At 37.1% G+C, this 23651-nt stretch overlaps 1 protein-coding gene across 1 annotated transcript; it reads right to left on the bottom strand.

Annotated features, from left to right (window-relative positions):
* Positions 1-933: 933 nt before the first annotated feature.
* LOC578803 (cyclin-dependent kinase-like 2) lies at positions 934-23378 on the bottom strand. Its single transcript, XM_030979801.1, has 10 exons — positions 22628-23378; positions 21208-21445; positions 15192-15386; positions 7942-8120; positions 6015-6127; positions 4359-4498; positions 3554-3763; positions 2693-2835; positions 2090-2364; positions 934-1063 (listed from the first exon to the last, which is right to left on the bottom strand). Exons 2-8 carry the CDS (start codon positions 21394-21396, stop codon positions 2698-2700), a joined length of 1164 nt encoding a protein of 387 aa, XP_030835661.1. The 5' UTR covers positions 21397-21445; positions 22628-23378; the 3' UTR covers positions 934-1063; positions 2090-2364; positions 2693-2697.
* Between the last annotated feature and the right edge of the window lie 273 nt (positions 23379-23651).

Below are 23651 nucleotides of genomic sequence, written 5' to 3'. Positions count from 1 at the left end.
ACATTACTGAGCTGGGAGACATTGCCAGGCATAGCACCGGGCATAAATCTAAACATTTATAACTGTTATAAGCTACTGGAATCCTTACATTTGATTGGCTACAAACAGATTTGTCATAGATTTGTGGCAGATTCAAACCAGAGTGCAAACCTCCGCCATGGAATAAAATAAGCGCATAATCATTAAGCATATAAGTGACCTTTGGACAGGAGGACACGCGCATCCTATGCTTATTAAGGTTTAAACATCCTTTGGGAAGTCGGGACAGTGACTTTTTGCAACTTCTCTCTTTGGTTTAGGGTTACACAGAATTTATCAAAGGCTAAATTCATTACAGTTCTTCTTCAAAGTAGCCACACTGTTTCATATATTTTTCTTTGCTTTGCTTTGAAATTCTACAATCAGTGCCCAACACCACCACGGTACCACTAAACAATCTCATCTTTAAGGTAAAGACCAGTATTGGAAACGCCCCAATTTCAAAAAATGAAACGGAAGCTCTTATTACCAATCATGTGAAAGAATATGTTTTAATATTACATGACAATAACAATTTTGACGGGAAACCGCCTACTAATTGATATATTTGGTAAATTAGTATATCTATATTCTGCTGAGAGATACAAATGCACATGTCGCGCACGTGTGTGTAGTCCCATATACATCTTTCTGTGTACAGTCCTTCTAACTTTATGAAGACTTGGCCAAATTTCTTATAATTTTGAGGATTCCAGAACCTTGCAGTACATCTATGCTAGATGATCAACCTTTTCTGATCGATTTCACAACATTTCTTTCACTATGCAATTGCATGACCATAACTGGTCTTTAGCTTTAAATAGTCAAATTACCATCTTTTCCAGTCAGGTTTGGCAAGTGTGTGACTTCTCTATCGCTCTCCCGGGGCGAAGTATTTGAGACGTCCTTCTTGGATTTGCGTTGGCTGGACATCATGGCATCAAACTGGAGAGTCTTCTCGTGAATCATCGTCTTCTCACTGCCCGACGCACCAACTTTCTTGTAGTAAGAGTTGGTGGACTTCTTAGTCATCTTGTCATTGGGTCTACAATAATAATAGTAATATTGGTAATAGTACCTCCTTGAAAAGAGAACATCACATAATGATGTATTTAACGTCACTATTGGGGATGATAGTGAGCGCTAAAATAAAAAAATAGGTTTTTATAAATACGAGCACTTGCGCAAGACGTTCAAGCAAAGCAAGGCACCTCCCCCCCCCCCCCCCAAAAAAAAAAAAAACGTTTTTGTTACATTTTTACAAGAATTTACATCAATCTCAGGGACTGTCCATTTTTTGAAGAAGAAAAAATAATTTAAATCGGGTAATTGTCAGGCTTGCACTAAGCAACGATCCTAAAAATGCTTTAGCAACGTCTAATCTAGGCTTTGTTCATTAAAGATCTATGATGAAGGTCAGGGATCCGGTTGTGACTGGGTTTTATGTCAGGTTTGAAATAAGGTTTAGGTACTCCAGGCATGAAGTTGGGTATTTTTCCCAACAGCTTTTTCTTTTCTTTTTGAGGGGAGGGTCAGGTTTTTTAGATTGCGTTACTTTCTTTGCCCCTCGATCTCTCCAACGCATATTGTTCTTGTAAGTGCACATTTAGACTATACATTCATGGTATGCTCTACAGATTTCTTTCATTTCATGTCAAAGAAATGCTTTGCTACTACAAGTTTTGGTTTTTTGATAGAGGTATATAAATTCCTACGCAAAACAGCAAACCAATTTTATTGGCCTATTCGGTACCCCCTTTTCAGAGACTGCCAGTATGACCAGGGGGGCGTTTCACAAAACTTGTCATCAGTGACAAATAACAATTTGTGTTATAAGCTACTGAAATCCTTGCTTCTGATTGGATATCAGCAGATTTGTCACTGATTTTTGTTATTTGTCATTGAAAAGAGGCTTTGTGAAACGCCCCCCAGCTGTCAACAATTACCTGCTGATAAGTGAGTATATTCCGCAACTGCACAATTTATCCAAACTAATATTTAAAAAGCACAACCACACAAACCAACCAACCAATAAACAAACGAACAAACAAACAAACCAATATTGACTCACCTTAATGGAGGTGGACCTGCCATATTGGTGGAGGTGAAGTTGGACTTGTTGGAGGTGATATTGCCCATGGTGAGGTTGATGGTGGTCTGGGTGGGACTTGAACCCTGACCTGACGGGTGTGAGGTGGTGTGGTTGGTGGGACCGTTATGACCCCCTATGTGCTGGGGAAGCTTGCTGGACGAGCTGATGGATTGGATGGAAGGACCAGACGTGTTGGATGTGGAGGCGATGGTGGAGGACTTCTTCTGTGACTCGGCCACTGTTGACGGGTTACTCTGTAGAGGTAAGAATGATAATTGTGATAGTATTAATAATGACAATAATTTCTTTAAAGCCCCATTGCAGTATTTATAGCTACTTGCGCCCTCTATATAGCAAACAATGCCTAATCGGTGCCTGTTGCTCCCCCATGATCCCCTTTTTCTTATGTTAATTGAGAGTTGATTTGATGAGATAACTACCTGTCAGTGACCTTGCAGGGAGCTCTTATTCCCCCTGGCCAACTAGTGCAGACGGGCTTCATGACTTAACTTGTATAAACTAAAATTGCACCACATAAGAAAACTTTTGGGGAAAAAATACAATTACGATTCTTCTACATACCTTCTTCACATCATACTTTGGGCTGCTTTCATGGTGCGCATCCCTTGTGGGGTCGATGACCTCTTTAGTTTCTCTGTCTCTGAGTGACGTTTTCTTGACTTTTCCTTTTCTCGTTCTCTCTCCAACTTTTCACTACTTGATTGCTGTAAAATGAAAGACAAAGAAAAGACTTATAATAATAATAATAATGATGATGATAATAAATCTTCACTATCTCTATCACACAGCAATTTTCCCTTCTAAATATTCTTTCCACTTTTTACAGTCTGCATCAAAGTGATACACAATGTTACTTCAATCTGGAAGAATGTAAGAATAGTTTTCCAAGATCGCAGTTAAATATGACCTCATTTACCTTTTTTCCCACTTAAGTGCTTGCCTTTCTAAAGAAATAATGTTAATGATTTAACAGATTTACAGAATGAAGATGGGTTGTGAACTTTGATTTCTCCAACATTCAAGTGCTTCAAAACTATTTCAAAAATAATAATAATTCCACTTTTATATAGCACTTAACACATCTAGATGATGTCTGTAAGCGCTATGCAGATATACTATTACCCTGGTCATTGGATTCAATACTTGCCCGCACACACTGTGTGCGCTATCTCCACTTCCTGGGCAGCATTCCAGCCAGGCGTTGTACTTGACGCTCAAAAACTGTTTGACCAACGACGGTCGCATCCTACCGGGTACCCATTTAACACATGGGTGGAAAGTAGCAAGTGCAGGTAAATATCTTGCCAAAGGATATTAGTGCTGTGTCGGGATTCGAACCCTCAACCTTCGCATCTCCAGTCAAGCGCCTTAAACCACTCGACCACGATATCGCATGGTAAGTTGATATGATTGGACACTCACCTTCTTACTCCTGTGTTTGGGTTTCTTCTCTTCGTCTCCCTTTTCGTCCCCAAGCAAAGACTTGAGGAGGGGATTCCCCTCAAACTCCTTCTGGACCTTGAGACTGAGCTCGGAGGGGAAGACGTCGCAGAATCCGTCCTTCTTGAAGAACTCATGCTTCAAGAACTGTGTGCAGGTGGGTCGCTGGTCGGGGTCTAAGTGTAGACAGCTCTGTGTAAAGAATGCAAGTGAAAGAGCTCAGCGATTAGTACTTTAAATCATCATCATCATCATCATCATCATCGATATACGGGAGTGAGGTAGTCCTGTAGGTATACCGGTCGTCTTTCAAGATATAATTTCAATCGTCAGTTTGCGACTTAAGACGTAGGTTACATGAAATTATTTTTAGCAAGCCAGTGTTTATCTAGACCAGTCTTAAAGATACCTATGTTACAATGACATGTTTACTGAAGAAACAGCCTCTGATATTAAGCTTGCAATGAATATTAAACAGCTTAAATGGAAGTCCACGAGTGAATCAGTAGGATCATGATAGAGCTATGGTCTTTTATCTTTTTGTGTCTGAATAGTTTCTCGACACACCCGCCTTCCCTTTAAAAACATAATCATAAAGGCTGCCTTGGTGACTTAAAAATTTGAAAACAAAATTAAACCAGTTTGTCTTCTCATTTTCAATTAAGCTTCATAATGAAAAATTCTGAAATCCATTATTACAAGTAATAATTTAAGCAATTTAACAATTTTCCCTTAATGTGAAAAAAGAAAGAAAAATCAACCATGACCTTTAAACTTTGAACCTTACCTTCATCATTGAGATGGAGAGACCCGAGAGTGTAGGAAACCTCTTCTCAAGGGGTTCGACATTCTTGACCTCCGGTAACCTCATACCAACAAAGAGAGGGTTCTTGAGGAAAATCTCTTTGTGTCTCTGGATCAGGGTACCTGTGGACAGAGATGGAACCATTTTAAGATGGGTTGTTTGGATTGGTGACCGGATATCTCTCCAGCGACAATTGCTCCAGGCATTACAATGTACAGTCAACCCTGCTTAATGCCTTAGTCACACCTTTGCTTATTTGGCTTGCGTATTGCTGCGTATTTATGGCAAGCCGTTTTAACATTTATTCCTACTGCTTGATATCAAGAAATGATTTTCTGTTGTAAAGCAATGGTAATTCTTGATATCACGAATTCATTTCTTAATATAAAGAATTCAATTCTTGATATCAAGAAATAGGAATACGCAAGCCAAATACGCAAAGGTGTAACTGAGGCATTAGGGACCACAATGTCTACAAAGACCACATTTTTGTTTCCCTTTGAAAATGATTTCTTATTGAAACATGTATTATAGCCACCTGTCTACAAAGACTACCTGCCTATAAAGACCACTTTTCTTGACTCCCTTGGGTGGCTTTTATAGACAGGTTTCACTTAATAATTGGATTACTACAGCTGCAAGGGGTTTTACATGTACTGTACATGTAGGTCAGATTAAAATTTATGTTTTACTCGTGAAGGTATAGTGTTTGATCCTGGTACATGTGAAGTTAGTGTTAACAAATTTGAAGGCAGAGCAACTAACATTGGAGTGTTTGCTGTTGAACTGTATGTAGAACATGAAACTAAACTGACAAAAGCTCACTGGATCACTCTTATTGACATATGTGTGAGTCTGCTTGTTTTGCATTTCATCTTGAGTACTATTATGGTTTCCATATTAGATAAATTTATTGGTACACAAATCATTTGGCAGATATAATTTAGTTTTAGCTATTATTATTCAATACAATAAAAATTGATTAAATCATCATAATTCAACCTTTATATTTATATCCAATATCTTTTTTTAAACAAATTGTACTTTGCTATGAAATACATTTATTGAAAATACTGTACTCAAGAGTCTTATCTATGTGAACCAGTACAAAGTAAAACATGAAATCTTTTTTTTTATAAATATGATGACATTTGTCACTAAGCCATATCGCAAAATTGCTTACAAGTGCTATAAAGTTTTGTTAATTATTTAACTCTTTGATATGTACAAGCAATAATAACGTAATAAAAAGAACGGCAATCTGATCGTATATCCTTGAACTCTGGTATTTTAATCAGAGATATCACATTTCAAAGTCCTCGCTCACAAGATAATGTACTGTTTGTACCACAGATATCAATATACAATGGAGATTTAGCTCTAATGTGAACTATTATACTGCCTTATCTATTAATTTCACACCCTCCAGAATTCCTGACACAAAAGCATCCACATGTACACGTACATGTACAGTGTGTATAATGAGTTTTAAGGTGTTTTCTATTTGAACAAGTTAATTAAATCAGACCGGCAAATAAAATTGCCCCTTGAGTTAACCAATAAAATATATATAAAATAAATGACATTGAAGTGAAGCCTGAGCTTTTCACCAGTCTTGACCACTTTTCTCAGACTTACCAAAGCACCTAATGATGTGATAGAGTTGATCAATGTCACTATCACCAGGAAAGAGGGGTTCACCAGTCAACATTTCAGCTTGTAAGCAGCCAACTGCCCATAAGTCTATTGCTCTGTAGAGATGAAACAAAATGGTGGTTAGATGTTGATTAATAATAATAATACAAATAATAATAGGCATTTCTATAGCGCCGTCTATCTAGAAATTCTATTCCGAGGCGCATTTGTTATAATAATAATAATAATAATAGTAATAATAATCTTTTAAAGTCCACTCCAAATTTTATTAAGTTAAACCGAAAATGGATCGTGAGCCCGGCAGCCACTAAGCAGCGCCAGATCAACGTTGCTCTATCCCTTATTGTTGAATGCCAAACAAGGTAGCAGCAACTCCCATCTTTTAACGTCTTTTGGTATGACGTGGCCGGGGTTCGAACCCACAACCTCCCGGTTGTGAGGCAGACGCTCTACTAAGTGAGCCAACACTCCGGTATTATTACCCCAGCTTTACCCTAGCTGCCATTACAGCGCTCCAGCATTTTAAGGAATTAATTCATTATAGTCTTCATCCAATAACCCAAATACGGAAGAATGGTTCAACATATATAATAACATTTAGTATATCTGTAACTACAAGTAAGTGAACATGCATAATTCACTGACTGTCTTGTAATGGGCATCAACAATTACTAATCACTTCACTTTAACTGTTAGTGTTTCATGTTCACATGCATGTAGAGAATCAAAGTTACACTGTACATGTATATTATCACAAAGACAACATCTGGGTCAATAATGGATTTCACATGTTCCAACAAGAAAGACTCGTTATTTGAATACCGGTAGCTACCTGTAGCACTTCAGTAGTTAATTTGCTACATCCTTAATTTTTTGTTTTGTTTTTGTATGTTTGTTTTGGGGTTTGTTTTTTTCTTCTTTTGATTTCTTCACATTTACATGAATTTGAAGGTGAAATAAACAACAGGTAATCAAACGAAATGTTCAGTGGGAAATCGCTAATTGCTGCTTCTCTTTGGAACACAGACAGCGTTATTTGAACTTGCTATTTGCACCATCTTCTTGTTTGCCATCTCCAGGCTTACAAACACATTCCACCGAGACATGTTTACCTCCAATTAATTAAACACACATTTACATGTTGAGAGACTCTTAATTAACTAAAACACAATAAGTAATTGAGGTGAGGTGTATAGTGTTTATCTTCACAGCAGAGCGATGACACTTAGAACTAAGAGATAGATGTTCATGGTTGCCAAATTGAGTGTACAGGGTCGCTACACTGAGTGGCTTGTATTCATAAAGGCAAACTTAAGTTAAAGCTATTCCACTTTATTCATTTACATGTATGTGTAGTCCAATAATCAATAGAGTGCTACAAATCAAGCATCTTATTCTGTACAAAATACTATAACTCTTTTTTATTTTTTTAAATGAATAAACAAAATGATGAATCCATCAAAAGGAAACTTGGGCTCCGAAAGTCCAGGTTTTTTTTCACAAAGGTCATAAGTTGAACTTATCTCTAAGTTGGACTTAACAATTATGGAAAACCATTAGCATCTTTGAAAATATTTTGTAAAAGTTATTTTAAAAAGGCATAAATGTTGATTCAAATCATATTTTCTTTTATCATGGGAGACTCCATGTTCTTGATGTGGAATTTATGAAACGTCTAAAATACTTCAATTTTTGCTTTTGAATATACTTAATTTTAATACTTCAAATGGCTCTCCATAACTTTTAAATCCAACTTAGAGTTAAGTTCAACTTAAAATCTTTGTGAAACACCCCCAGAATTCTTTACATGGGGCTCATGTATACAGACTGGACAAAATTTATATCTGGAACCCCCTTCCCCCCAAATTAAGTGAGGCGCTCTGCTTCAATCTCAGTGAACATTACTTACTTTCCATATTTGGTATCTCCCACGAGTAGCTCCGGTGCTCTGTACCACCTTGTTGCTACGTAGTCTGTGTAGATTTCACCCGGGCCGGCTATCGTCCGGGCAAAGCCAAAGTCACAGAGTTTGACCACCTTGGATTTGGAAACCAGAATATTCTCTGGCTTGATGTCTCTATGAATAATCTGTAAAGGAGGGATACAATCAAAATATTACCGATTAAAAACAGAGTTGAAAATGAAAACAAATCATAGGAAAATACCTTTTGATACATGGATATTTGTGTATGCAATGGATGTAAATAAAAAGTGGAATTAATCAATTAACTAGTTTAAAAAAAGATAAATCAGACATTCAAGAGAAATTATGGGAAATAAAGCTGTATGTCTCTATGAAGGATCAAGAATGAAAAAATAAGTAACATTCCTGCAGGTTTATGAATGATAGATGTAAAACTTGGAAGAGATCTTCAGAAATTACACAATATAACCTTTTTGTACTTTTTATTCACTTTGAAATAATGAAACTAGTGGAAAAAATAGAAATAGTTTTGAAAGAAAAGGGCAATATTGAAGAAAATATGACTTCTTTTAAAAAAACAGACTCACAACAGCAGTTTAGGCAAATTATGAAATTTCTTCATTCCTATAAGATTATACTTGGTGTTTCTTGAAACTTTGCTCAAACTTTTTTTGATTGGTTTGTCTGATTTTTCTGCTTCTATTGAAAGTAAATTATTTTTGGAGTGGACTTGCCCCTTAATTAATCCCAACTATAGTCCAGGACTCCAGGGTTAAGTAAAATTTTGCCAGTGTGAAAACAGTATGATTGTACTCTTAACCTGCACTCTGGTGAAGCACTTTCTAGAGGTTTTGTTAAAATCCACTGATTGTGTGAACAAAGCAGAAATTGTAAGGGGTCTCATCTTTCGCAACACGGACATCTACCAAACACAAAATCTGCTGTGCAAACACCGCTTTTCAATAGATACACCCAAAGCACACTCGTGTAATTAAAGGTGTATCTCAACCATGCCATCATCATCCCTTGTTCAAACACTCCAAGCAGTTGTCTAGCTTGTTGACAGAAACAAACTGGGAATAAGGAAGCGCAGACCAACCCTGAGAATTGACTTACCGGTATTAAAGGCATCGTTTAACAATGTTAAATCTGAGATGCACGGCCCTACGTATTATCAGTGTCTGTGATATGGTGTAATATTGAAGCCCTAAAAAAAAAATGGTGCTTCAAAATGATCAACAAGTGCCTAAAAAAAGTTAAAATCTTTGAGTGACCGGTTTTGCCATACTCGTTTTCCTCAATAGACTGTAGTGTCATGAAAACCGTTAGGAAACAACAAAAATTGGGTTTTGATTTCCAATCATAAATATCTTGATAATCAGACAGGCGATCTGCTTGTAAAAGTCATGGGTTAGCTGACTGACCTAAAGGTTTATAATTATCATTGCAGCATGAGTTAAATCCAGGAATTGGTTTCAGAATCTGAGACAAAGTTACCGGATCCCTTTAAACCTAAATGATATCCATGGCATGGCGGTCCAATGCCTACTCCCAAATTGCTTTTAACAGTTGGTCTTTAACTATGTGTCTGTTGACAAACCCGGTATTGGAATTACTGATACAAGAAAGTTGTGTGCTAAAGTTCTTTTGCCACTTTCAACAATCAAAGATATTTTGTTACTACATTGTATTCCACCGATGGTTGCTGAAATTCCACTCAAGTACTACTGTACGGGTGGTTTACAAAGTAATTAAGACAAGCACAAAATGATACCTGTTTATTCTTGACATGTAGTCTGTTGCTATGGGCTGTTGCTATGCACATACTGTACAATGTACAAATACCTTTGTGTACAGTTACAGTATATACATGTAGCTTTTGTATGCATATACTGTATATACAAGTCATCCAAGTACATACATGTATATATATTTGGCTTTAATACAAAAAGGTTAATGACAACATTTTTAAAAAGTGGAAAGTAATTTTGACAAGTTGGTTGCTCAAATGATGTTCAATTCTGATACTACCTGTTGGTAAGCATGTATTCCTAATTTCCTACTCCTTTCTCCACAAAAATACCCTATCCTGGAAAATGCTTTTTCTAAGTATGCATTGCATTATATACAGTATATTCCTATAGATGGACACTTGATACAGTCATAGATACTACTATGCAGATGTATGTTTCACGCCCAGTAGATGAGGATGAGCGAGAATCTGCCCGGAGAATTCTACAGGGTAACATCATCCCCACTGCACCTTATAATCAATATCAAATTGGAAAGAAAATGCAGCTGGTTTGCGAAATTGACACCACGTTGTCTTTCCAGGGCTCGTATCAAAGGCGGTAATGAATGATTCATTAGGGGAAGGTTCTTTTTCTTCTTTGGGTTAAGCCTACCTCCTTCACAGTTGAAAATTCTTGCAGGTTCATCGACACATGCACATATTAGTATAAACAGATGCGTGAGTTAGCAGCACATGAATATATTAATGAGCCTTTGATATCATTTCTTGAGAGTTAAATGGGCATTAACCCTGTGTTAAAATATATATGAATTAATGCCCTTCTGGCTCCGATAAACAATACTAATATATTTCCTGCAAAATATGCCACTAAATATCTCCCCTATTATGGTTGCTAGGGAGGAAAGTCCCTAGCAACCAATTCTTAACTATTTCTTTGTTTTCTGCCCTACATGTACATGTAACTACCTTCGCTACTGCTCAAGTTTCAAACGTGGGAACAAGTCATTTTAGTTTCAGATACACATTTCCGGTTCCATGACACATGCTCCGCCGACGATTGCTCCGCCGACATTTACTCCGCAAAACGCGACAATTGCTCCGCGACATTTGCTCCGCGACATTTGCTCCGACGTCAAATGCTCCGCCGACAGGTGCTCCGCCGATAGTTGCTCCGCCGACAGTTGCTCCGCCGACAATTGCTCCGCCGACAGATGCTCCGCCGACAATTGCTCCTCCGACAATTGCTCCGCCGACAATTGCTCCGCCGTCAATTGCTCCGCAAAACGCGACAATTGCTCCGCCGACATTTGCTCCTCCGACATTTGCTCCGCCTGAAGCGACACTTGCTCCGCCGACAATTGCTCCGCCTGAAGCGACAATTGCTCCGGTGACATATGCTCCGCCGACAATTGCTCCGACGACATTTGCTCCGCATGAAGCGACACTTGCTCCGGTGACATTTGCTCCGACGACATTTGCTCCGCCCAAAAAGTGTCCCATTAAATACAAATGCTACTAGTACTACGACAAATTCTTCGCCGACAATATTTTTTTTCACGGGTTGTTTTTGTTTCTTTCTTTTTTTCTTCATTTTTTGAATGCATTTCATGACATTATGTAAATGAAATGAAATGAATGAATGTTGATAATGTGGGAGGAAAAAGCAGTTGCCTAAAAGTCATATACTGAAATAACTTTCCATCTATCACTGTACGTCCCACATAATGTACACTAAACACTCATTACATGTCATGGGAAGTTTTTTTTTTTTAAAGTAGAGCAGCAAGCCACATTCCCCAATACGCACATACCTCCTAGTTAATTTCAAACAGCTCATCAATATGTAAGACCTGAAATTACCTCAATGAAAGAAGACTAATAACATGAGAGGAAAGAAAAGAGCAAAAAAGACAACCGTTTTTTGCTATTCCCCATAATGTTTGATTTAAAAAAATAAAAAATAAAATTATAGCTCCTTACGCAAGTTCTCCGGCGAAAGATAATTACTCCGCTCAAAATCTGTTTCATGTATTACTCATTAGCTGATCCAAAGCTCAAGGCTATCTCTGTCTCTCTCTCTCTCTCTCTCTCTCTCTTTCTCTCTCTCCCATGCTCCTCCTTTTCCTGTTTACACCGCTTTCTTGTCTTCTTTGCTCTTTTCTTTCCTCTCATGCTATTAGTCTTCTTTCATTTCCATCACTTCTTCTCTGCTCCCCCTCTCGAGTTTTATTTCTCTCGTGAAATTGAAACGTAAAGTAATACAATCATGTAGTACATTCTTGTTTAGAATAATATTTTCAATAATATCCAGTCCATTTTCTAAAGGTTTCTTTCCTTTAGTTAAGTGTATGTAGCTTTAATATATATATGTTAGTGTGCAAAACACTCCGTTTCATTCGAGTACTTTGTTTTCACTAAATAATTTAAGGGACTCACGAAGCCACCGGAAGAAGAGCAATTGGCTTATCATGAAGAACTAACATCAAACTGCAACAAAATGATTTGTATAAATGTGAATAAGCAGAAAGGCTGCCATCTCATTTTCCCGTCTGAATGGGTTCTCTTCCTTACGTATATAAGTGCCCTTATTTTCTAAACTTTTTTTTTTAAATATTTGTGTGTTTATTAAATTTTCAATCATATAAAAATTACATATTTACAAGTCATTGGTAATAATTAGACAAACAAAAAAAAACCAATATGTATAAGAACAACTAACAATAATGAAAGGACAAGAAAGTTATAAAAAAAAAACATTATAGTAAAAAAAAATACACTGTACACATATAAATCATAGTTTGAACTCCAGTGCATAAAGGGGAGTGAGGGGGCACAGGAATAAAAGTTAAATCAACATGACTATCATAAGTCAAATCGCCATTTCTTAAAATGCGAAACAAGCTTGTTCCTTTTTTTCGCTGAGAAATATTCAATATCTTTTTGTTTCTTTATAAAACTCTTAATTAAAAAGATCAACACTTGGTAAATCCCCCTTACTTATTTTCTAAACTTCCATGATGACCTATTACATTGTATAATGCTTTACCTAGTAAGATGCATTGATCGAGGTAATTTCAGGTATTACATATTGATGAGCTACTTGAAATTAACTAGGAGGTATGCGCGTATTGGGGAATGTGGCTTGCTGCTCTACTTTTTTTAAAAAACTTCCCACGACATGTAATGAGTGTTTAGTATACATTATATGGGACGTACAGTGATAGATGGAAAGTTATTTCAGTATATTCGAAATGACTTTTAGGTAACTCCTTTTTCCTCCCACTTCATCAACATTCATTCATTTCATTTCATCTACATTATTTCAAGAAATGCATTCAGAAAATGAAGAAGAAAAAAAGAAACGAAAAAAATAGGTGTAAAGAAAATATTGTCGGCGAAGCATTTGTCGTAGTACTAGTAGCATTTGTAGTTTATGGGACACTTTTTGGGCGGAGCAAATGTCGGCGGAGCAATTGTCGGCGGAGCAAATGTCGGTGGAGCAAATGTCGGCGGAGCAAATGTCGGCGGAGCAATTGTCGCTTCAGGCGGAGCAATTGTCGGCGGAGCAAATGTCGGCGGAGCAAGTGTCGCTTCAGGCGGAGCAAATGTCGGCGGAGCAAATGTCGGCGGAGCAATTGTCGCGTTTTGCGGAGCAATTGACGGCGGAGCAATTGTCGGCGGAGCAATTGTCGGCGGAGCAATTGTCGGCGGAGCATCTGTCGGCGGAGCAATTGTCGGCGGAGCAACTGTCGGCGGAGCAACTGTCGGCGGAGCATTTGACGTCGGAGCAAATGTCGCGGAGCAAATGTCGCGGAGCAATTGTCGCGTTTTGCGGAGTAAATGTCGGCGGAGCAATCGTCGGCGGAGCATGTGTCGGGTTACCACATTTCCAAGATATCTAGCACATGTGTACACTGGAGGTACTTCCCAGTCGGAGACCACGGAATTAAAAAAGCCCATGGTCTAATATGCCCATTTACACATCCCAAAAACCATTTTGAAAAATCATCATTTTTGGGGACTGCCATTTACATTACTGGAAAAACCCATCAAAAATGTTGGTGTTAGCTCATACCGATTTTGGGGTGAGTAGTGCACATTCGGCAGGTGTTTAAAAAATCACACTCCAGGGGGGTGTCTCACAAAGATCCTTAGTAGAACTTAACACTAAGTTGGACTTAAAAGTTATGGAAAGCCATTAGCATCCTTGAAAATATTTTGTAAAAGTTATTTTAAAAGGCATAAAATGTTGATTCAAATCATTCATATTTTCTATCATCTAGGAGATTTCATGTTCTGGATGTTGAATTCATAAAAAGTCTAAAATACTTGAATTTCTGCTTTTGAATATATTTCATCTTAAGACTCCAATGGCTGTCCATAACTTTTAAGTCCAACTTAGAGTAAAGTTCTACTTAGGATCGTTGTGAAACACCCCCCTGAGGTGGATTTTTCAATTTTGTTTTTTCGTGGTGTGCTGGTGTTTACTGACGAAACACCGGAATGTAAGATAAAACACTGATTTTTGCTTGTAATTTTGCAAATGCAGCTTAAATGTCTACAAATTTCCCCTGCCTACTTTGAGAGCAACTACTGTATAATCAGAAAATGCATTGATGCATATTTAAGAAATGGGCTTTTGCTTACTTGAATCAGACACGGTACCTAGACTGCAGGAACTATCCTTTTGTTCAATGTCAAGAAAAATCAATTGTTCTGCCATTTGTTTCTGCAACTAGTACTTGAGTATACATCATATTTTTTATGGAATGAGTCAAAATCATCAGTAAATTATAAATAAAAATATTCACAGCTCCTCTTTGAACTATTACATAATTTCTTTGATTTCCTTTTCCACCTTTTCCTTCTCCAAAAGTGAATTCTCTTAAATAAGGTCCCTTTGCAAAAAGGGTAACTTTAACAATTTTTTAAATCTAAATGTGCTTTAAACATATATTTTTCTTGTATTACAGTTCTTCTAGAAATATTTCATATTGAAGTTAATAACATCCATGGTCCTGGATTACAAGCACATGCGGCTATCGAAAGACATCACCTCTGGATTTAATCTCCATGAAGACCTACAAAGAACATCTTTATCTCTAGCTTAAAACACTTTTAAGACTTCTATAAGAAGCTCATTCGATTATTTCACACAAATTACTTACATTGTTGATGTGACAGAACTTGATTCCTTTGAGGATCTGCCACAGTATGTATTTCCGGACCAGGCTCTCCTTAAAGCCCCGCTGTACTACTTATACATGTAGCTACTTAAACCCTCTATAGCAAACAATGCCTAATCGGTGACCACTGGTCCCCCATTATCCTCTTTTTCTTATATTAATTGAGAGCTGAGTTGATGAGATAGCCACCTGTCAGTGACCTTGCAGGGTGGTCTAATCCCTCCTTCACACTAGTACAGATGGCCTTTAAGACTTCTATAAGGAGCTCATTCAATTATTCCACACAAATTACTTACATTGTTGATGTGACAGAACTCGATTCCTTTGAGGATCTGCCACATATATTTCCGGACCAGGCTCTCGTCCAGACCCATGGGGTACTTCTCCAGCTCGTCTAGGACCGTGTGGTCCATGAACTCAAAGACCAGGTACAGACGCTTCTTCCGTCTAAACACCTCGATCAGGTTCACCAGGTTCTCATGTCGGAGTTGCTATATATTCAAGAGAGAAAATAAAAGAGAAGAATTGATGTCAGAACAGGAATACAGTGAATGATGTTTTACACATTCAATGCCTAGAAACATGTTAAAACGGTTTTATTTATTTCAGAGTTACAAGTGATATAATGTTTTTTAAATTCTGGAGAGAGATTTGTGTATTTTGTTTTGTATAGAGCCTTTCAAAGTACAGTAAGTGCGCTTCATAAATATTAAATATTTATTAATATTATTATTATTATGTTATTATTTTTTTTAAAGTAAGTTCTCATGTTGGAGACACTGCTCAAATGAGAGAGAAAGAGAAAGAATATGCAAGGACAGAAAAACATAGGATTGCACAAAATTGAACTACAAGCAGGAGGAAGAAACAAAAATAATTGCAAATTAATGAAGGGAAAATCTATTCAAAAATGTATTTATTTTCTACTAATTTTTTTTTTTTCTTCCTTGATATTTTCTTTTCTTTTTTTGTTTTTGTTTTTGTTTGTAGTCCACACAATTTGAGTGAACTTGAAGCAACAATCAATGTACCTGTAGTCCAATTGCCAATAGTATAAATTTTAAAAGCCAAGGTCTTCACAGAAATAATTTAAACAACAGTGTCTGCTATTAAAAGAGGTCTTTGTAGTTTGAGCATTTTGAGAAAAAAAAATAATACAACAAAAGTAAGATACTGTACATAATGTAATAATAGTTCAGTTCTGTACATGAACATATATGTTTCTACTAAAATCTAAAGCAGCTACATGTACATGTACATGTAGGTGCTGCATATCATGAATGTAGCAAGTTTGTTTTTAATATTGATTTGCTCTTGTTTACATTAAACGCACCTACATGTACATGTACAGTACATGTATTAAAGAGGTATCCCTCAAAATTGACACATGAACCCTTGATACCGATAGTCATCATGTACACACATGTATTATGCATATTAAAAAGCAATAGTTTGAAGGCTGTGGTGAGAGGGCCTCCCTTAGCTTGAAATCTCACCGTGTTATTTTGCAAATAAATCAATGCTACAAGTGTAGCACCTACAGAGTAAAGGGACACTTTTGGGAATCAATGAGGTTTAATTGTGGTCTAACGATACAACAGCTTTGGAGGCCTGGAACACAATGCCTCGTCGTCACATTAACTTGAGATATGACCATGAGAGCGACAGGCAACCAAAGTAAGTGACCACATGAAAAGCGTACAGGATTAAAGTACAACTGAATTAGACGCTGTTCAGTTGCTTGGAGTGCAGTCAAAGTAGAAGAAAAAAATCAATACCGGCGAGAGATGGGTATCGAGGCCTTGAATAGCGGTCGCCCTCACAACACAGGAACAGTATTGATCGGCCGTAGGACTAGACAAAAGCTAGCTGTGCTTTTAGTATAATACGTTATGATAGCCTGGCTGGTTATTACTCACGGAGTGCATGGTGACAGTGTATTCTTTAATTGTATCGGTTGCATAATCTAATTGCAACAGTTTTCGTCACTTAACTTTTGCCATGAAACATAAAACATAAAACCTGGCTCATCTCTTTCAAACTGCTTTCACAAAAAAAAATGATTTCACAAAAACCAGATATTACAGATTTGTTTGTACATGTTCCATGTACTTGTATAACCAGGGCCATAAAAACCTACTAAATTTGTGGCATTTGATTGGCTGAGAGCAAATTTGTCATAGAAATTCAGCATAAAATTTGTTGTTGATGAAACAGGTCCTTAATCAGTTATTAAAGGCCAGTATAATCTTGTGTTGTTATCTGATGTATCGCTTTATTGTTTCATCATTTACCTTATTTTGTACTCTTGATGGATTTATACTGTTATTCTGTCATGCTTGATGCTTGTATTCTGTTTTGTATATTTCATTGGAATGGAATAAACTGAATTGAATTGAGTATGGTGTTCGAGTATTAATTTGTAGCACTTTTGGGCTTACTTTCCTCACTAAATAAAGAAACTCATCTGTTTGAGACTACTTTATAAATAATAAATCATGACAGGGATTTTGCTTTCATTGGGTTGTATGCTCCAGACTAAACAAGAAATTTAGTTCACACTTCTATGGAATGCTAGGTTTCATCTTCCTCCTTCAATATTCATGACAAAGATAATCTATGAAAGACTTTGTTAAAATTCAGTTCATACTCATATTATCTTTTTCTTCCCATTTCATTGCAAAATTAATTTTTTGGGACACTTTTCATTGAAGGATTAAAATAATCTGTACACGGTAAATGAGTTGGCAACTGGCACTCCATAAAAGTGTGGACTAACTTAGTATGCGCTACCGGAATACCACCCATTATCTTTAATACCCTCAAGCCACTTAACTAAGTGGAAATACACGTATGTATGTACAGTACAGTGACAGTGTTTGATTTCTTTTTAAATCTATTATTTTTGTTTTTATTTCTACATATTGGATTTGTCTGTTCAGTATTCATCTCTTTGAAATTGCTTCCTTAATTCCCCAGGAACAACACCCGGCTCAAGAAAATAAGATTGAATCAAATCTCCCATAATTAACATTATAAAAGCACTTTGCAAATAACATTTAAACCCTGAATTGATATTGAGGAGCACCTGGTTGAATATGTATGTTCACCCGTTACCATGGTAACTATCAAATTCAACAACGCATCAATCACACGCTCTTGCTATAGAGCTATATCCTGATCAATCACGATGATCTTTGGGGAGACAATTGTAGGGGAAGTCCTGGCAGGTGTTTGATAAAGATAGATGTGTCTGATATTTGTCTTGCTTTCTATGCGATAGTCATTTTCTGTCGGGTATCACTGCACCGAGAGAGAGAGAGAGAAATCACTGATCAAATGTAGGAGAGAGCAACTTCAGGCAGGGGCAATTCTGGGCAATGTGTCCCATATATTTTATTTCATTCTTATTTTTTTATCCATTTATTTCATCCAAATATAATGAAAGCTCTCTTTATAAAAATACTGACTATTAAATGGCTTTATGAAGTGTTACCCCAAAACAAACAAAACAAAAACAAACAAGCAATGGTCATATGAATGTATTTGTCTTGACATGCTTGTACATGTATGCATGCTGTTTCTAATGTTATTGTCTTTTGAGTTTAAGACTGCATATTGCCACCTTAATTGAACTTGCATGTATTTGCATATCATATATGATTGGAGTCCACTGGACCCTATAAAAAAAAATATACAAAAATTGCTGATCAGGGTGGTTCACCCCACAAGTGGGAGATATAATGAATAAATAAACAAATGAATAAATAAATAAATAATGAACAATAACAAATAAACAGTTCAAGTACCGGTATACTGTACATACACCTCCAGCATTTTCATTGACCGAAATGGAGTACAATGTAACGTAGTAACGCTGGATGTTTTTAACTGAATAAAACTATCCTGTTTACCCCCAACAGCTTAGCTTCAGTGTACAACTGATATTGCACTGCCATGGTTCCTTGACTAGGTACAATGGTGCATAGAACATGTGTAGATCTAATCGAGACAAAACAACAATACTTTTATTATTGAATATCACTGGGCTCTCGCGAACCATCTCTCCAATTTCATGCATCCATTGTGTTCTTGAATGACAACCAGAAGTGTATCATAATTGGATCCCACTGTGTTTACATTGTAATCAGAGATTAAGCAGAGATTCAGGAAAGAGATACCTGTAACTAAATAGACCATTTTTGTAATGCAATCAAATTCAATGCATTTAAATCTTTGATAAGTGCAATGTTACAAATTATTTCATTCACCTGTTAGTAATATTTGTATTTCAATAGTCAGAATAACAAATTGCAACCATTAATTGTTGCTATGTACAGTACATCACGTAGGACAATCAGTTTGGCTTGTCCTACCTAGCAACATGTAATGTATGCAATTCGCATTCTGACAATTGAAATACAAATATTCCTAAAAGATGAAATCAATAATTTGTATTAAGGTACTATTAAAGCAAAGATTTGTGCTTAAAATTTGATAACAGGTACATCATGTAAATGGTCCATTGTCAAGGCTTTTTGTCTTGCACCCATCAGAGTAATTGCAGAAATAAACCAAAATCAGACAACGTGAACAGAAGCTAAAGGGGCAAAGAACGCCCCCCAAAAATAACGGGCTGTGATCGTGCTACATTCCATGTATTCTGGCAAGTATTGTTACAGCCCATTTTCTTTAAACTGCTGGCATTATGTCTACAATGTACTTTCCAGCAGCCAATCACAGACCATTATTTTGTTCCTTTAACTTCTGTTTATATTTTGGGCTTTGTGTTTAATACTCTTTCAATTTACTCTGATGAGTGTAAGATGAAATGCTTCAGTATCTCTGTATTTGTTCTTTGAAATTGCCTACATGTAAGTGTAACCCTTATTCATTACAATAAAAAATAAAAAGTGGTCTAAGTGAACAGGTGGGCTTTGTAAACAGGTTGTGGATTTTGCATTATACTGCTGCACTGCCAGACTGATGAACTTGCAAATGTAAATTTGGTATCATTGTATTAAAGAACATGTACTGTATTTAATGCCCAACTTTTGCTGTGTGTTTGTATTTTGTACAATGTACAATGTACGTGTGACTCAATTTAGGAAAATTGTTTCAGAGAGCACACTCTTATGATAAATATAAAATAATAAATTTGAAACAAGTTACAGTACATAATTAAACTGTTTGACACTTTTTAGACTTGGGGAAGTTTGATACAACATTTGACTGTTAGTGTTGCCTATTTAGGAAAAGCTTTTTCATTCAGCATTTTAGAAAAATTCCTCTCTTTTGATGAGTTTGTATTCAAATCTCTTCCAGAGTAATCTTCTTAAAATACTCAAATAATCTTCTTATACCCTTACACTCAAATGGGCAATTCTTTGGCTGCAATTTGAGAGACTTATAATGTAAGAAGTGCTGCCTATTTAGGAAAAGCTATTTATTCAGTATTTGAGGTGAATGACGAGTCTACATTAGTTTACTTTCGACATCAAAACATTTAGTCGTCTACCACATCCAAATGGTAATTATTTTGCTGCAATTTTCACTGTTCGTTATCACACTCTTTAATGTGAGAGTGATTGATTCTAATTTATAACCCAGTCACACAAAGAGACCGACATCAGACTGTCCACACCGAAAAACACCAGAAAAAAAGAGGGAAAATTGAAGATGACATTGATGGCTTATCTTGTATAGCACTGGTATCCACCTTTGATAGGCAGTCATGGAACTTTCTCTAACTCATACATGTACTGTACCATGCATCCAGGATTGGCCAAGAATCAGTCAATTTGGTTTTGCAGTGGTTTGGTGTCGCATTGAGGGTGCGACCAAGGTACTGGAGAACGACTAATTCATTTGATTCTTACAGGTGTAACCCTTTGATGACAGACTCTCTTAATTGCCTAGTTATGAAAGCAGGAACCACATGTATACTGTAGCTCTTTGGGGGCAAACTTTCTTACTTTACTTTACTTTAATACAGGATGTTGTACATGTAGGTCTAAGCCTGTTCATTGATCCAGGATTCTTCCATGGTTACTGCTATTTGTGGAGGAAGAAGATTGTGTGCTAACATGAGACAAAAGACAACACCTAGACTGGCTCATGTCATACTGAAGGCTTGCATTCTTTGACCAGTGACTATCAAGTCTATTCTTAAATGAGTTGACCAACCCAGCTGCCACAACATCTTCTGGGAGACTGTTCCACAGCTTCCCGACTATTGCTAAAAAAGTATTTTCTAATATCTAGCCTTGAATTAATATTTCTTTTCCAGTTTTCTAGAGTCGTGTACTTTACCTTCAACATGCGGACTTCTCTCATGGCAATCTTCTTGACCATCTTGTCGTCCTCTCCTTCGAGGAACTTCTTGATGGCGACCACCTGGTTGGTTTCCTTGTGCCGGCATTTCAGCACCTGGCCGTAGCTTCCCTCCCCAACCAGGCCAAAGCTTTCGTATTTCTCCATGGCAAGGGCGGGGCCCTTCATCAGGGGGAGGGGGGTTCGCTCTGCTTGGGAACGACCTCCGCTACCCTAACTGTAAAGTGAAAGTGATGGTAGAGATCAATTGAAATACATGCACATGTACACTGTTGGTATACAGTATTTTTACTTATTTCAAATTTTGGTACTTGTAAGCCTGTCAAAGTGTACTTTTAGGAAAAATACTCCAAAAAAGATAAGAAAATTCACACGAAACAGATAAGAATCATGACAAATTTTGAATCATGACCATTAATTGAACAATTGATGAAGATTTAGTTAATTTTCGGTATGTTTTAGTAGGGTATCTCCACGCCGGAGCTCCGGGTCAAAGTCTGGATAGGCTTCTGAACTAGTGCCTAATGCTAAATTCTTCTTCTTCTTCTTCAAGATAATCTGCCTCCATCAATACTGAAGATTCTTGCAGATATGCCGCATACTCGGCCTGATTGGGGTGTGCAGGTGGACCATTACACAGGGGTTTCCCCCTACTCTTATACAAATAGTGCAATGGGTTCTTAACGTGCAAGGGTGGTGACTCTCCTGTACACAGGGCCTCCATTTAACGTCCTATCCGAGTGTTTTTCACTTGACATAGCCTGCGTCTACGAACAAGGGAAGGGGCACGTTAACACACAACGCAGGCTTCAGTCATCCGCCTGGGTGGAAGTCATACCCAGGATCTTTGGTTCAACAGGCACACGCTTTACCGACTGAGCCAACTCGCCTCCTGTTCATAGAAATTCTGCATTTCAGCCCTCAGCCAAACTCTAAAATTGCAAAATGTTCTATGCATCTTATACTAGTCTTACAGTCACTTACAACTACAGGGAATAAATTTACATCCTCAAACTTGATAAGCAAATTAAGCGGATAGATCAATGTTTCAAATGAAATTGTGTACACTTTAACTATGGAAGAAAATTGCTACACACATGATATTTTGTATATTAGCAGTCATATAAAAAATGCATAGCAAATTGCTATGCGATACCAGGAAAATTAGTCCCTGAACTAATACTTAAACTATATTACAAGTACAGACTACAGTCAGATCTGAATTTCATACTGATTTAGAGTTTTTTTTAGATATGCATCATGAGACATGACAATAACAAGTCAATTGACATTAAAAAAAAAGTAAAACTAAGAGTTTTTGTAGATTTAGAAATTAGACTCTAGATTTGAATAGAATCTAAATTATCTAAAATCTTAATCTTATGACTACAAAACTTACCGATGTATTTTTGCAGAATTGGATAATAAAGTTCTTTTGTTTTGTATAATCGCCCTGTATTTCCTTTTCTTGTAACCTTTCATTTTGACGAAGTGAACATTGCTCTGCCTTTTGAATTTCTTTCACAAGCACAATCCGATGAACGTGGTCGTGGTTAAGGTTCCATGTTTACATGATAAGAAGTTCAAAACAGAGTTTGACTTATAACTAAAGATGTAATTCCGTTCAGAGCCGAATTTGTGGGTAGACGAATAGATCGGTACACAATCTTGACCTAGACCTTGTCTATTTTAGCTGAAAGTGGAGAGACCTTGATGGCCACCACGACAAGATTGCGCAAAACACAGGGGAAGATCCGAAGTTTCATAAACTATCACGCTTGATGAGATGGCTAGCTTTGCTGTTTACAGGGTTCCACAGAAGCTTCTTCACCAGCAAAAAATGTATCTAAGCACGGTTTCTGATGTCACAGTGAACGTTTGTCCATCATCTTGAAGTTGTTACAAGGGCACAGATTAAATTTACTCTTCCACAAATGTAAACGAGAAATGTGTGTCAACCTCTACGATGCTTAACGCTATGTAAATGTTCGTACTGTACGTGCGCCGCGCCGAATTTCGCGATGCAACGGTACGGGAGCGAGAGCTAACGGGGGTCAAAGCTTGAGTTACTCGGGGGTCCTGCCGTGCTGAGCCACTGTGGTTGCACTGTATAGAGACTGCATGGGTTCAGTACAGTTGCTACGGGTAACTAACGTCAATAGCTCTGGGATGAGGGTGGGGGGAGGGGATCAAAAGCGAATCGTGTCGGCTATACCAAACTTTCAAGTTAATATGATAGTAAAAGCGTGTGAATTTCTACGATTTCTTATCATTATGATTTGTGTTATCAAATTACCTAACATGTTATGTGTGAGCATTACAGGAAATATGATTCTATAAGTATTTTGGGAAAGTTTATGCCAAACATCAGTTACGAATCCGACTTCACGTTTCAGTACCTCTGCTGAATAGATCGATGGTGT

The sequence above is a fragment of the Strongylocentrotus purpuratus genome, unplaced genomic scaffold (genome assembly GCF_000002235.5).
Source record: "Strongylocentrotus purpuratus isolate Spur 01 unplaced genomic scaffold, Spur_5.0 spur5_scaffold_10, whole genome shotgun sequence".
NCBI lineage: Eukaryota > Metazoa > Echinodermata > Echinoidea > Camarodonta > Strongylocentrotidae > Strongylocentrotus > Strongylocentrotus purpuratus.
This window is presented reverse-complemented; position numbering and strand designations above follow the sequence as displayed.